Source organism: Physcomitrium patens, chromosome 4, assembly GCF_059467195.1.
Source record: "Physcomitrium patens ecotype Gransden chromosome 4, ASM5946719v1, whole genome shotgun sequence".
NCBI classification, from domain to species: domain Eukaryota; kingdom Viridiplantae; phylum Streptophyta; class Bryopsida; order Funariales; family Funariaceae; genus Physcomitrium; species Physcomitrium patens.
Genome location: NC_143413.1, coordinates 5,062,398 through 5,078,315, shown reverse-complemented (window position 1 = coordinate 5,078,315; position 15,918 = coordinate 5,062,398). Strand labels below are relative to the sequence as shown.

Genomic DNA, 15,918 nt, shown 5'->3' with positions numbered 1-15,918 from the left:
GCTCGTTGTTGCCACTTCACCACCGAAGATATATTAACACTGATACTTATTTATTCATTTTTAGTGATTTTACCAACTTAATCTAAAGAATATTATAACATTTAGTTGGTATTGTTGTATTGTGTTGCATTTGGAACTCTCGTTGAGAACACAATTTTGGTGATAATGGCATGATTAAGCAATTTCGCGTTTATTACAACTACTTAAAAAAAAGGCTAAAATTGTGTAAATTATAATCAACCTTTTCATTAAATGGTAGAAGTACTGTGCACAGCAATACTTAATACGTCGCATCAAGAATTTGTACATGTATTTATATTTGTATGGCAAAAATGAAAAAAAAAAAAAACTATATGGGGGTTGGTAGAATATTGTATTGTCAAACAAGTGGACATGTTAGATATGCGATTTAAAATTAAAGCCAATATTAAAAATTAACGCAAATGTCAGAATGTCATTATTTTACTTTATTTAATCAAGGGTGTAGGATCCATATAAGATCTATTACATTACCTTCGCCAATATTGCAACCAAACAATCATTTTTTTTCAAATCGATTCATGTAGCGAAGATATTCCAACTTGATAACTGAATCTTTTATATATATATATATATATATATGTATATATGCATCAAATACATTAAACAACATGGGGTAACTTAAGTGTGTGTGGGCAAGAGGTGTTATCAAACGTAAAGAATTTCACACTGCCAATAGACCCCACTTCCAAGCTCAAATCAAACTTTGCATGAACATATTCAATCATAGAGCAAATATTCAAAAATATTCAAAATATAAGATATGATTCCCTTTTGAGAATAAACTGCATCAACATTATACGTCTCACTTGTTTCAATCATCAGGAGAAAGAGAGAGATTCACACAAACACGTACATGCCTTTTTTTTTTTTTTTTTTTTTTTTTTGGTCTGTTACTATTATTTGATTCATCTCAGTATTAAAAATCTGCTAAGAGCTGTAAATTATTTTCACGAAGGGTATGAAAACTCACATGGAAGAACAGTATTTTACAAGTTAGTATTGAAATAAATCAATACAAGATTTTAAACATATAACAATAGAAAAAAATATTGTACATTGAATACAATGGCTGATCTCCTCCCACCACTCAACCATTGACCCCACCCAACCTTGTGTGTACCTTCAACGAACATGTGCCCAGCGTGAGGATATTGGATGAACGTTTTTCATCCTATGGATGTCTTGAAGCACTAATACCCACTGCAAACGCGGCAGTTCTCAATCCAAGCAACTCCGCGGTTCCAGCGCCATGAAGAGCTCCTGGTGACGCTCTAGATTGGCAGAGCTGCACCGCGCGGTTGCAAGGCACGACTGACTGCACGCAGAGATAGCAGACGGTGGCTGAGCCCCTCCTCGCGGTCACGCGCGGGGTTCACGTCGCAGTCCACAGCTCTGGTATGTTCAGACCTGGGCTGCCGTTGTTTTGACTTCCCACCCCGCGGAAGGAGCGTATGTTCCAGGGACTCTCTATTTATTATTATTATTTTTAATATTTTAAGTTTAATTTTATTTATTTATTTATTTTTTCCGTCCCGTTTTCTGTGACACAGGTAACCCAATCATCAAACCACAACCATTTCTCACTGCGCACATCCTTGGCACAGAATGGGCGCATCGTAGGAAGTAGAGGTGACCACAGTATTAGAGCCATGATCACGCAAGAGGCGAGAATGACGACCGTGTTGGCCTAGAGGAGGAACAGGCATGGAAACGGTAGCAGTGCTGCTTTGCTCATATGCGGTCTGGTTTGTGGGCGTTTCGGAAGAGGGTTTGTGATGTGTGTTACAGCGTAGGGCGCTTCAGAGCCGGTGAGATTACGTTAGAGAGGATTGTTTGATAGGACGCCTGAAGGCGCAGTGAAGCTTGAGTGCCGGATGATGACGACGACGAGGAGGCCTGGGTGCGAGTTCAAGTGCCGAAACAGGGAGTAGGAGTGAGGGTGGAAGAGATGCGGTGCTGGTTGGCAGGGTTAGTGGTGTGACCGGAGAAGCAAGGATACGTGTTGGTGCGGAGAGGGTATGCGTGTGCGGTGCGAGAGATTATGATGGTACAGAGTGGGGCATGATGCAGGGAGTGGATAGGGGTGTGTTAAAGAGAGCGGATGGCACGGGGTCGTCGTGTTCTCTGGTGATTGCCAGCGTTAGAAACACAGCGGTGCTTTGAAGTGGGAGGGATGTGGGTTGGTTGCTGGACGTTCCAACTTGATGGTCTGCAAGGGGAGAAGCGGAGGGCTTCTTTTGTATCCACAGGTGAGGCGTTTTGCGTCCATGTTCTTATCATCTTTCAAATTGGAGTTGGTGAGGGTGGTGATACTTGGTTTTGTGGTTGAAGTAGTTCGTAGAAGATTCTTCGGGAATCGTGGATTCTTGGGAAGAACGTCTTGAAGAGGTTAAGGTCAACGTATTCGAAGCCGGTGCTGATGTGCTCTTAACCTTGGTACAGTCGGTGACTTTGCTGGCCTTAGTCTTCCCTAGCGCAAGGTTTCACATGCAGGTTGAGGTTATACTTTGAAGAAGTGTTTTGTGATCAGGTACAATACAAGCGTCGTTGGGGTTGTTCTCGTTTCAAGGACAGGTCACTACGCCCACAAGTTTTTTACCAAAAGCTGTGGCATATGGTATTGCACAGTTTGTTTAGGCCACCCTTCTATATCTTGCGCGTTGGCACCGGCAGTGCTTCGTCGTCTTGGTTCGGAAATGAGCGATGTGCCCCGACTGAACTATGAAGCCGTCACAGCGATGATCGTGCGGTTCTTTGGCAAGGTGCAATATATGTGACCGATTGTTTTGCGTGCAGGAAAGGAGGTTACGCCGACGCCCAAAAAGAACTCGGGAAAGTGGATGTTGGTTCACGGTCCATGAGAAGGTGTGGAGACTCCAGCGTTGGCGGTGTTAGGGCGCGAAGAAAAAAACCATATTACTTTGGGCGTGGTCTCTGCAGCGTGAGACAGGCTGTTCCAATGTGTGCGCATGGGCGCTTTGTTTCGGAGGATTAACGTGGTCGGGAAGGGCAGATGTATAGCCCTGGCAGGGGTGATGCCCGTGCAACCGCGCCGCCCAATGCTCGCGACTCGTCGACTTCCATGCCTATCGATCATTCATCAGCGTGGCAGAGAGAGCCTTATAACAGGGACGTGAGGTTAGATAGAGGGGACAGGGATAGGACCATTGGAGGGAAAAGAGAATGGAGCTCTGACAGGGCTTCACCAGGAGCACCCTACCAAAGAGGTTTCGGTGGGTTGCACTCTGTGAACGGCAATCTTGGCCCTCCAAACAAACGTCGGCTGAATGGTGCGTGAACGTGGTTGCGACCTCAGAGTCTTTGCACTGTAGAATTTGGCGTGATATTTCGGTTTGTTTGATTGCACGTGTTCTTCTTCGTAAGTTTTGGGGGCGTATGCGAGTCTGAGACTTCTTTGTATGTGAAGTATAAGGGATTTGAATCTGTGTGTTTGTTTTTGTTTTGTGTTCTTGCTCGCAGGCCGTCATTCCGGGTTTCATACCGAAAACAGGCGGTACGGTTCGGCAGGGTATCGAGGAGAGCCGCCGTTTGGTTCCATCGTTCCCCTGGATAACGGGTTGGCACGAAAATTGGATAGAGACTCTTTTTATCCAGGATCGGGATGTCTTGTTACCAATACGGGCTTTAGTAATGGTCCTGGTATTGATCACCGATCCAAGGAGTTGGAGGAGAAGCTTAAATTGGGTTCATTTTTGTCATCAGGAAATGGCAGGGATGGGGGTGCTTCTGGTGGGCACGACCAGAACGGTCGACCTTTTCCCTCCCAAGTTCTGACCGAGGTAGAGAACACTTCGTGGGAGAGGGAAAGATCTAAGGGGCTGGTTGGCAATGGTTGGGAGTCGTCTCAGAGATCAGAAAGGGAACATCGTGAGAGGTTGTTGGGTAAGGCGGAGTCTTACAGTAGAAGGGAAGGGAAGTTCTCTCAGTTTGAGGGAGGAAAGGATTCGTCGCAAGTGGACCAGGATTTAGAGCTGAGGAAGCTTGATAGATGTGGAAGTAGCAGCTGGGACAGTTTCTCCGGTGATACGGTGTGTGAAAGCAAACTGTCCGTTCATGGATTAGATTGGAGGCGCAAGGAGAGATCAACCTCCGACTGTTTATCACGGAGTGCAAGTTACGTTGCTAGTAATGGTGGCACGAAAGAGTCGATGGTTAGGTCTCAGGGGTTGGATGTGTCTGGAAGAGCATCCTCTCCACACCGCTCACCTAAGTCGAAGCCTCCGTCGGCGAGAGTTGAGGTGAGCCGTGACGATGGAAACCACCCATCTCCACCGAAACGGCCTCGGCTGGGTTGGGGCCAGGGGCTTGCAAAATATGAGAAGAAGAAGGTTGTGGAAACGGATGAAAATGTTGTCTCTGGTTCGGTGGGTAGCGTCTCCGGGGGCGGAAGATCAAGTATTACAAGTGTTATTTCCGGTCCAACCACCGAAGTGGTTCAAACGCAGGATCTGCAGATGGCAGAAGATAGCACTGTCTCTGTTGTATCGAAGTTGGCCCCATCGCCGTCGCTGACGCCGTCTGTTTCGCTGTTACCACAGACACTAGAAAGTACGTTTTGCTGCATTTAGTTCATTGTCTTTTTCACCATCGTTTTTCGTGCTGCGGCCAACGAATCTCCTCTTTTCTTTGGTATTCAAAGATGATACCATTTTTTCTTGTTATCAATTTTGAGCATTAGTGATGAAAAACCAGTGTCCCTATTGAGTGCTGCTACGACAATCATGGTCCTGGTTTAAATTCTTATTGAAGATGTTTTCTCTGTTCGGTCGTGCTAAATTGATATGTCTTTGTCTACAGGTGTGTCGAAGCCATGCTTGGAGAGTCCGGGAGTAACGAGAGAGGATCTCAACAAATCCTACGTAAAGGCGGCTAACGGGATAGACTTGCCCACTCTGACTGCAACCTCTCCTGGTTCTCGGGTGGAGGATTCGGTAACGAATGCTGATTTGTTTGCGGCGACCGAGTGCAGTTTGGAACTAAGTGTCAGGCAGTCTGATTCCTGCGAACCTGTAGAGAGGCCTACTGCTTTGAAAGAATCCAGCAGCTGTCGAGCCTCGCCAGCAGCTCCATGCTCAGTCGAACAATGCTGTGGTTTAGAGGTGACTCAGGAAGTCTGTTCGACTGGAGATACGACTTGGTGGTCCAAAGAGGATATACTGCAGAGAGTCGAGAAACTCGAGTCTGAGATCGAGCAGGTGGAAAGAGAACTAGCCACTCTGGAACAGTTTAGGAGCTTAAAAAATGATGCACCAACGCCGGTTCCTGAAACATTCGAAGATTCAGCCGATAAAGATACTGGGACGGAGCTGGAGCCTGGGAAAAATGGTCACCATGTCATGGGTCAGGACGCTGTGGTTTTGCATGCCGGTTCTATGGAGTGTCGAGATGATTCCCAGCCGCTGCTGGCTAGTTCTCCAAATCGGATTTGCTCAGTTTCTCCCGAGTGCATTTCTCATAGTGTTTCAAGCCTTGAAACCGGAGCTGCTGTGGGAGCGGGCCCCCCTATGTGCAATCAAGCGATGGGGAGCAAGCACAGGAGCATAGAGAATGAATTCCTCGTTATGGAGGAAGGGCAGTCGCATGAAGGGGAAAAGGAAGCGACGTCTGATCAGACGATGGTTGAATCCGAGGGTGAGGGGAGCCTGGTGTCTAGTCCAAGTGCTGAAGTCTATTTGCCACACATGACGCACAGGGAACGGGCGGGTGTGAAGGTGCGGATGTCGAAGTCGGCGATTGCAGAGAAGGAATCGTCAGACGCAGCGATGGTAGTGGGCGATGTTGAGGCGGTTGCGAGGGGTTTGATAGGGGAGAATAAGGACCAAGCTCGGCATGCATCTGAGGCATTTTTGCACCTTCTGAGCCAGGGAGGTCGTGGAGAAGGAAAGGTGTACAGCTGTCCTGTCGAAGCACCTGTGTGGAAAGAGAACGTCGAAAGGCACGTTCGGAACCAGGAGAAGATGTTGGAGAAGATAGCAGAGCGACGGCAATCCGCGAGGTTTGTGGAGCAAGTGTTGACGATTAAGTTTCGAGCACTGAAAGATGCTTGGAGGCAGGAACAGTTTGGGACGAGCCAGCAGCAGAGAGGTACAAAGCCTGTGCGCAGGTGGGAGGCGGAGAAGCGGGGCGGGACTGCAGGTTGCCATCGGTCATCTCTGCGATTGAGACCCGTCCAAGCAGGTAGTGAAGGGTTTGTTGAAGCAAGATGAGTGTTGTAGGCATTTTATTTCGCGAGCCTGGTACGAGCCTGGTGCATATCATACGAGGGCAAGAGTGGGGCGTGTGTTGGATGCAGTTTCGAGTCCCATAAGTGCATTTGAGCAAAGTCGATGAATGCGGGTTAGCATGTATGTGGGAAGCGAGTGAGTGGTTGCAATGGCAGGGTGTTGATCGGGCTGCGCTGATGCTGTGGTGGGTACTGGTTGCAGGTGGCGGGAAGCTGGAAGCTCAATCTGAAGAGTCCATGAAGAGGGTGATGGTGGAACCGGTGGTGGGTCCGCTGAGGCCAGCGTTGAAGATGCCGGCAATGATCCTGGGCGAGAGGGAGCGATTGGCTCGCAGATTCGAGAGCAACAATGCGCTGGTGGAGGATCCAGTCCGGGTGGAGTCGGAGCGGAAGAGCATTAATCCTTGGTCGGCGGAAGAGAGGAGGGTGTTTTTGGAGAAGTTTGCGGTTTATAACAAGAACTTCAGCAAGATTGCGTCCCACTTGGAGTACAAGACGACTGCAGACTGCGTAGAGTTCTACTATAGGAACCAGAAGTCGGAGGATTTTGAAAAGATTAGGCGGAGGCAGCAGCTGAAAAAGAGGCGGGATTATTCGCGGTTGGGCGGATCGTTCCTGTCGACAGGGTTGCAGCCGAACAGCCGGCAAAGAGAGGCAAACATTGACGCACGGAGCGAAGGCTGGAACATGCAGACGTCGGGTGCTGTTTCGACGGTTTGTCAGATCACAGTGGGTGCGAAAGCCGCGAGGAGCAGCACACATCACAAACCCTTGGAGCGTCAGCGGACGAGCTCGTCGTTGGATCCCGGTAGCCTACCTGCAGTTGTTGAGATTGCGAAGTCCACGAGCGGCAAGGAAAGCAGGCCGTCTGGAATACCGCCATTGCCGAGCGGCGCAGCGGGTTCTGGAACGACGGGGTCTTGCAGTTTAAGCTCCGCAACCGCAGCTTCTGTGAAGGTCAGCCGAGAAAGAACGTCGGTGAAGTCGAACTGGAACGGAGGTTCAGCGGTTGCAAGGAGCGGGACTAAAGAGCAGCAGATGTCTGGACCGAAGGGTGCGCGGAGCGTAAACATTCGACGGGGTTTGACGACGTCTGCCGGGGAAGAGGTGGGATGAAGGGACGGGGATGGTGATGAACTTGGATGGTTTATGGGGAGTGGAGGGTTTGCAGTGTAGTGTCGAGGATCATGTTTGTGGACTACGAATGCAGGAGTCGTGGCATTTTAGGGAGAATAAATGAGCTGCTGGAAGGTGTGGGGGTTGTGTGGGTAATGAATTTGATGGGCATCGTGTGGACATACATGTAGGTGGTTATACGGTAGAGTCTGAAAGTTGTGTGTGGTGTGGCTGTGTTCGTTCAGGCTAATGCGCAATGGACAGACAAGGAGCGGGAGCTATTTACAGAGGCCGTAAGTTTGTTTGGGAAAGATTTTGAGAGCATTGCTGCCCATGTTGGATCAACGAAGAGTGAAGGTCAGTGTAAGTCATTTTTCAGCAAGACCCGGAAGCGGCTACGACTGGACCAGCTGGTGGAGAAGTACCAGGCTGCTCTGAACTTTAGGGCGGATGCAGCAGTTGCAGAGAGCCCAGAATTTATTGACGTACAGATGGAGGAAGTGCCGGGTGCAGCAGCCGAGGTCGTGCTGGTGGCTAGCCTGGAAGCGAACATTTATCCTTCTTTGGGAGAGGAAAAGGTTTGGAATGAAGCAACTGAGAGCGGTAAGGTGGAGGAGGTTGCAAACGACGTGAGCGTTCAAGCGACGGAAGCAGTGGAGGCGGAGATGTGTAAGGATATCGCAGCTGAGAAGACAGTGGAGGAGGAATCCTATGAGGATGTAGTGGTTGCGAAGGCAGTGGAGGAGGGATTATGTGAAGGTGTAGCAATCGAGAGGGCTGGGAAGGAGGAAATATTTGACAATGCAGCAGTCCATAAGGCAGTGGAGGAGGTATTATCTGAGGACGTCGGAGTTGAGAAAGCAGTGGAGGATAGAAGCGTTGAGGCGAAGGGAGTGGAGGTTGAATGCACTCCTGGGAAGGGAGTGGAGCATCAAGCTGTTAAGGATGAGGTTGTGGACGACGAAACCGTGGAAGATGTAGCAGAGGAGGGTGTAGTGGGCGTCATCGAAGTAGTGGAGACTGTCGACTTTGTTGGTGTGTCAATGGACCTGACAGTCGAGAGTGCTGTTTGTCCGCCAGAAAGCCCAGACATTGTGGAGGACGTGAAGAAGGCAGAAGCTGATGTGGGCGCTGGAGCTTGTTCCATGAATGAGTGTGATACAGGAGAGGCGGAGGACGTATTTGCCGCGTGTATAAAGGCTGAACCAGTTGTTGTGGATGAAGAAGTAGTCTCAGAACCTTTGACAGTCGATGCGGGTGAGGAGTTACCTGCAGGCAATAGTTCAGGGAGCTCAGCAGATTGTGGGATGCAGGAGGAGGGAGATGCGGTGGAAGTTGCTAAGGGTGCAGAAAGCGTGGTGGAATCTGTAAAGAGGGAAGTGGATGCAGGTGATGACAAGGGTCTTGGTACAGTGGTAGCAACAAGCACCCTTGCAGCAGAGGAGCAGTTAGTGGAGGCGAGTGGCGCGGTGGATGTGAAGCATGAGGCTGGGTCACCTCAGGTGGCAGTATCCACAGGCACAGAATCGGGTTCTTGTGCAATTGGAGCAGAGGGCGCGTGCCATTCAGGTAAGGCTGCGTATGCAACAACGTCGTCGATGCACGGTAGTCAACAATGTCGGGAGAAAAGTGGTAGGGTTGGAAGCGGGGAAGCAAAGCCTAGGAGAGAGCCGACGTCTTGGACTCAGGAGGAGAAAGAGGTATTTGCTGACATCATACGAAACTATGGGAAGGACTGGACGAGACTGCACGAGTGTTTGCCGACGAAGTCTCTAACGCAGATCAAGACGTACTTTCAGAATTCGAAGGCAAAACTGGGGCTTGTGAATTCGGAGGGCGTGAGTGTAGGTGGAGGAAGGGGGTCCGGAAGCCGGAAGAGGAAAGCCGAGGAGGTGGACAACATGAGCAACAACGTGGGTTGTGTGAGCGGAGGAAACGAGTCGAAGTGTGGGTCTGTGAGTGGAGGTGATGTGGATGGCGGTGGTCAGAAGGTGAAAGGTGGGATGGGCGATCCTCCAAGCATGAGCGTAAGCGCGGGTATGGGGACGATTCCGGTGGGGCTGGAGGGCCTGGCGTACCCATTTTTTGGTCAGCGGGCGGAAGACCAGATGGCGTTGCACCAGTTTATGCGGCAGTTGCAGTTGTGTAACCCGAACGGGCTTCCGCAGAACATCCCGCCAATGCTATATCCGTTACTGCAGCAACAGGGGTTGGGAGTGTTTCCGTACCCAGGGCTGCAAAGAGCAGGACCTCCGAATTTGCAGCAGCAGTTTGCAGCGTCTATGTCTCAAAAGACGTCACAGTCGATGGGACTACAACTGGCGTTGCAAGGGCCGGGAGTGGGTCAGCAAAGCGGTGCAGTAGATCTTCACCAGCAAGGGGCGCATCAATTGCAGAACTCACAGGTGTGGAGAGGGTGGCAGATAGTGGATTTGGCAGCTGAGTAGCGTTGGTTTTGCAACTTGAGGTGACGGAGTAGTTGGAGAAGGTGGTGTTGTATGGATGAAGAGTATGTTGCGTGGATCGGCAGTAGTGGTTGGAATATGTGGATGTAGGGCGCTAGGAGTTTTGAGTAGGTGTGAGATGGTGAGGATGGGGATGAGCGCTGATGAATTGCTGTGACTTGCAGGCGGCCCGAAGTCAACAGCAGCTACTGGCAAATATGATGCAACAAGCGGCAGCACAGCAAGCGGCAGCACAACTTCAGCAACAGCAGTATCAGTACAGCAAGAGTGTGGTTCATCCTCAACAGCAGGTACTGATTGATTTTGCACGTGTAATGGTCGGATGAAATTGGCGGAGTGAATTTAGTAATGAAAGTAACGTAGCTAATGCGTTGTTTGACAGGTGATGGTACTTCAACCTGGGCAAGTTTCTCAGCGACAGCAGCAGCTTGTGAGTCAGCAGGTTGGACATCATCCTCAAGTTCAGCAAGTGTGTCAAGCGCAGGAGTCTAGTTCAGTTCATCCGGTTGGAAGTGAAAGCCTGGGGGTTAATCATCCTGATCAGTTAACATTTCACTTGAAACAGTTGCATGAGCAGCAACAGCAGCAGGCTTATATTCAACAGCCTCAGGTAATTTTAAGGTTCTTTTGCATTTCAATTTTCAGGTTTTTGTTTGTTCAATCTCGAGTTTTGTAATGGGCTTGTTATTTTCGTTTGTAGCTTCTGTGGCTGGTTCGAGTTGTGGATTGTTCAACAATTGTTGGTTTCTGTTTGTTGAATCTGCGGTTGTGTAATGGGCTTTTTGATATTTGTTAATGAATTAACTTACGAATTCTTATTGGGGATTGTTGAGCAGTTTCAGCGAGCCGTACATCTGGTGCAGAAGCAGCAGCAGCAACAGCATAGTCAGCACGATCTTGCCGAGTCGAATTCTCAAGGTCACATTCATCAACATCATAGTTGTCATACGTCGCCGGTACCATCGGTGGCAGTCCCCAAGCCTAAAGGTTTAATGATATCACCGCAACAGCCAACTGCAACCTTTTCAGCTCCTTTGTTACAGCAGGGAGGGTCGATCCATCGCCAGGATCAGCAGCCGCAGCATGGAGTCAGTATGACATTGTTTAGTGGAAACGGGGGAAGTTCCTTATCAGGCAACGTTGGAGATGTCTCGAACTATCATGGGGAGCTTGGAGAACTGCGAGAGAACTGCAGCGATGGTAAATTGTCGACCTTTTATTCTTCGGGGGCTTGTTTCGTTATTGTTGGCATGTCCAGTGAGAGAAAGTGTTAGATAATTTTGCTACGATAATTTCGTTATGTCTACGTGGTGGATTATCTTGATTCTCCTCCTGATAGCTTTTGTACAGCAGCACTAATGTATGTGGATGTTATCAGAAGGAGCTGCGAAGGCACGAGAGTTTTCAAGAGCGGATCTCCATCAAATGAGTGCCGCGGTTCAGAGAGTAAAACCTTTACAAGCTGCAGTTCCGCCAGTGCCAAGTTCGACCCCTGCAACCGAGTCCCCGCAAAGTCGACCTGTGGATGTGAAGCTGTTTGGTCAGTCGCTTTTGTCTCAACCCACTTGTAGTGGGGCACTCCAAAGCGCAGCACGGGCTTCACTTCCTACTGCTGACAAAGTCTCTTTGCGAGAGTCAGCTGTCTATACCACCTCGTCGTCTCCTGTGACGAGTATGTCAGTTCCAGCAGCAACTGGATCGAAAGCGTACGCGAAGGAGGCATCTTTTAGTGGAGTTCCGGCCATGCCTGATGGTCGGCAAGGTGGATGGCCTTCCACGGGTTATTCAGTAATCACGGAAGCACGGAAAAATGTGAATGGGATGCGTCCTCAGGTGGGTCCGGTGTGGAAGTCGAAGGAAGGAGAGTTGGAGCTTCACAACATACAGGAAGGCCGCATGTCTCGAGGAGCCCGAAGGGCGGAACCGGAACAGAACGTACCTACTATTACGCACAAGCTTTACGATCATGAACAGTCTCGCAGTGATTTAATGCACTCCCGAAGCGAGGCTCATTTATCGGTGAACAATTTCGGCGACTCTGCGAATGAGCAGGGTGGTGGGTTTCCTTCGTCTTCGGGGGAGGGATTAGGGGCCGACTACGAGAGAAAAAGTGAGAGCACCGTACTTGATTCCGACGGTTGTGAGCGAGGGTCCACGATGTGCAGTAGAGGTAGCAGGGCTCTGGCGGATTCGTTTGCAATGCAAACTATTGGATCATTGGCTAACGGTTCACAAATATCGCGGACTGTAATGAATGCGTTGGTGGCCTTCGCCGATTTGCAAAGTCGCAATTTACAATCTTTCTCGAGCACCGGTTCTCCAAGGCTGGAGGACCACCAGTGGGAAAGCCTAGTACGGCAAGCTGCACATGGTGCCGCAGTAGAGTCTTTGAAAGCCCATCCTAGTGTAGGTCGAGGTGGCCCTTCAGGTGCCCCACAAGCTCACTTGAGTGGGGGCGATCTGTTGCAGCAGTGTGTGCGGGACGGCGGCATGTATTTTACTCAACACTATCCTCGTCTTGCTAGCCAGCCGGGTGTAAGCTCTGGCGCTTGGAATGCTGGAGCTGGGCTCATGAACCCTTCTGATGTGCAGCGCGTGCTTGTAAGTCCTGCTTTTAGTTCCTTCCTTCCAGGTGCATTGTCCAGAGCTCCACCAGCAGCCGAGGAGCATTTGGGATCCACAAAATCAAGGGATCCTGACAATGGCGGAGGTGGGCTCCGTTAGCCGTTAGGTGTAGGGCTTTAGACCCACAAAGAAAGCACAGTCAATCTTTTTTTTTTCCTTTCCCCCTTGTATTTCAGCCGTTTTTTAAGCAGGACAGGGCGACGGGCATATGCCCTTTGTAAAATTACCTCATGATTCCTTGATCACATTTTGCCCTTTGTTTGCAAAACATATTCAGTAAAGAGACAACACTTTGCCATGCATTTGTGCTGTTCGGATCGTGATACTCATACTTTAATCTTTGGGTAGTGAGAGGATTAAAAAGGATTGTAACCTGTTGCATTGGAGAAGCAAACTGTCATATTTACTTCAGGATATATAGCGATCGTAATATTTTAGATGAATGACATTGAAACACGGTGCGTTTGTGAGTACAGAATAAGCCTTCGAAATGCAATTTTTCGTTAATCTTTTTGAAATGTACTAAATTGAAACTAAAATGATCTGCTATGGTAAAAATTTCAAAAACAGTTAAGAAATGATATTAATTTCTATGGGCAGGAGTTTGTAATCATATTATGTGTTTTGTATAGCTGTGTTTTGTATATTTATTAGATCTCTATTTGATTTTGATGTTTATTTACTTATTCCTTTCTGTCTGTACATGTATGTTTACAGTTGTATTAATATAAAGAGTTAATTAGAAAGTACAAATTATGGATCATTAAGTAAAAAAATTACTTCTTTTTGAGACGTGTTCATATTTATCTTGTGTTCCAAGCTTATTTTACATTAGATTGTAGATGGAGTAAAACAATGATTGTTAATTCTGTTTGAAGATAAATTAAAAAATTGTAAGGATATCGTTGAAGTACATTATTAACATCATTTTTCAAATACATCCCAAAAATCTTCTTATTGTTTTTAACAAGTATTAGATGCAAATGTTGTTTTTAAGGTTACTATTGCATTTGTTAAATATCTGTAATTAATTATTATTTTTTGTCTGATATCCTCTAAATCTTTCCAATATTACTTGTAATATATTGATCAGTTTTGTGAAGATAATATCAGTAAGGAATACTTAATATCATAAGACATTCAGCATATGTTCTAAGAACCTTTTCAAAAATAGGTAAATATTTAATAGAAATAAAAACATAAAGCTACAAAAATTGGTTTAAATTATTTTAAATAAGTCCAACTTGCAAAAAGTAAAGCATGTCTGCTTGTAACTTGAAGTTAGAAAATATTACAGTTGTTAGATTGATATCTTTAAAAAAAATTCATTTATTAAACAATCTTAAAGACTTCAATGGATCTAATCTACAGAGCAATAAATACTTAAAATTTCATAAATATTTATTTATTTAGTATTGATTTTATGTGCATCAACATGAAAATATAATGAAGTACATATATGTATATATATATATATATATATATATATACACATAGAGAGAGAATGGTATAATATTAAACTGGATGGTAACAATCAGATTTAAGTATTTTTATTTTTCAATGTATCATTATAAATCTTGAATTACATTGTTTATTTATTTTTCACACTTCAATTGTGGAAAAAATAAAAAATCCTTAAATTTCTAAATTATTATTATAATAAAAATATCATTTTACTTATATATTGATGTAAATTAAAAACAATGTATATGTATGTATATATATTATTATTCTTAATATAACTTGGATTTTTTGTGGTTGCTAATCCAAATTAGATTTGTACAAATCATCAAAGTCATAAGCATTATTAGAACCAAAACCAAAATATTCTACTTTTAAAATAACAAGTAACAGTTTTGATTTCATGAAATATTTTTAACCTTATCCAATTGGTGCATCTACCATTTTTATAAGTGTTTTGGGTATTGTTTGGAGAACAACATCTTTTTTTGAGCTTTCTTGGATTTTGTCACAATACCTGCTTTTGTTGCAAACTTATGTAGTATTTGTTATTGCCAATTGTCACATTGAATGTTTTGTACTAATTTGTGATAGGATATTATAGAAGTGGGTTGGATTAATGGTTGGCTAGACCCTTGTATGTGCACTAAGTGGATGTTGCTTGTTGCATTGACCTATGGTGATATAACATAATAACTGGTCACTATTGGTTTGGTAGTTTTGTAGGACATATTGCCCTTCTATCTTTACTTGTTTTAGATGGCTTCAATGTTTGACTACTAGTATAGAAAGCATATTAATATTTTTATAATAAGTATATAGAGAAGATATTATTGTTTTCATTTACTAGTGTATTTTGAGAGAAAATTAGCCATGGATTTTGAGTCATTAGTAATATATGACAAGGCTTTGGAACCTCATTTGTAGTTGAAGAATGTTGAGAGATATTTGGCTTAGAATGTTAGCATTTTTTTATTAATTAATAGTGATCTTTGTAGTATTGTGAGAATTTGATTTCTTAGATGATGTTGCAAGAAAAAAATTTAAAAGTAGGCTCATCTAAAATATTTTATAAAAATATTAAAATTAAAACCCAAGAATTGGTCTTTTATAAAACAATGTCAATATCAAATCTTAAGGCACAAAAATAAAGATCCATAATAAATAGACTTCTTATTGGAAGATTTAGAGCAGAAGTTTGCCAGCAAGTTTCAAGAGCATTTTAAGAGTGTAAAGGTTATAAGATTAAGACTTAAAGAAGACCTTCAATTAGATAGTAAAAGTTAAAATTTGTAAGTAATAATTTTTTTAAAGACAACCAAGATTAGTGTAGAGTTTTAATACTTTATGCTTAATATATGATTGGATTGTTTTTAAAATTTCATAGATATATAAGAATAAAAAAAATGTGATTTTTGAATTTGTATTATTTTAATGGTGCAATTGGAATCTATCTATTTGCATACTTGCAAGAATACCAAAATTAGATAAATTATTGGTAGTTACATATTTTTAAATATCTAAAGATTTTTTTGATGGATATTTTTTTTATAATGCTAATATAAGATATAACAATCAAAATACAAGTCAAGTTGGAGAAGAAGTTTATCATTCAATTAGAAAGAAAAAATATTAGAATTCATCATCAAATTTGGAATAAAGAATCAAGTTTTATTAATGAATTTTTTATTCTAATATTTATTCATCTCTAAGTTGAATTTATCTCAACATTTCTAAATACATACAAAATTTAAGAAATAAAAAGTCTTTGTTTAAAATTCAAAGCTAATCAAATGGTTTCTTTATGAACTAATATTTATTGTAATTGAATAGTTGGAATTTAAGTTTTTTTTAGGATTTAAAAAGATTCATTATATTTTTCTTATAATTTAGGTTTTAGGATTTGATAGGATTTAAGTTTTAAGATTTAAACATATATAGATTTTAAAATCAATAGAATCTAAA

At 44.6% G+C, this 15,918-nt stretch overlaps 1 protein-coding gene across 2 annotated transcripts; it reads left to right on the top strand.

Annotated features, from left to right (window-relative positions):
* The first annotated feature begins 1,622 nt into the window (after nt 1-1,622).
* On the top strand, nt 1,623-12,794 carry LOC112281450 (uncharacterized). Of its 2 annotated transcripts, XM_090249575.1 has the most exons (11): nt 1,623-2,291; nt 2,573-2,659; nt 2,839-3,332; nt 3,523-4,611; nt 4,861-6,240; nt 6,489-7,393; nt 7,648-9,807; nt 10,032-10,157; nt 10,250-10,477; nt 10,704-11,067; nt 11,246-12,794. In XM_090249575.1, exons 3-11 carry the CDS (start codon nt 3,056-3,058, stop codon nt 12,589-12,591), a joined length of 7,875 nt encoding a protein of 2,624 aa, XP_090105701.1. In that variant the 5' UTR covers nt 1,623-2,291; nt 2,573-2,659; nt 2,839-3,055; the 3' UTR covers nt 12,592-12,794. The 2 variants fall into 2 exon arrangements, with proteins under 2 accessions (XP_090105701.1, XP_024373742.2); XM_024517974.3 differs by lacking the exon at nt 2,573-2,659.
* The last annotated feature ends 3,124 nt before the right edge of the window (nt 12,795-15,918 follow it).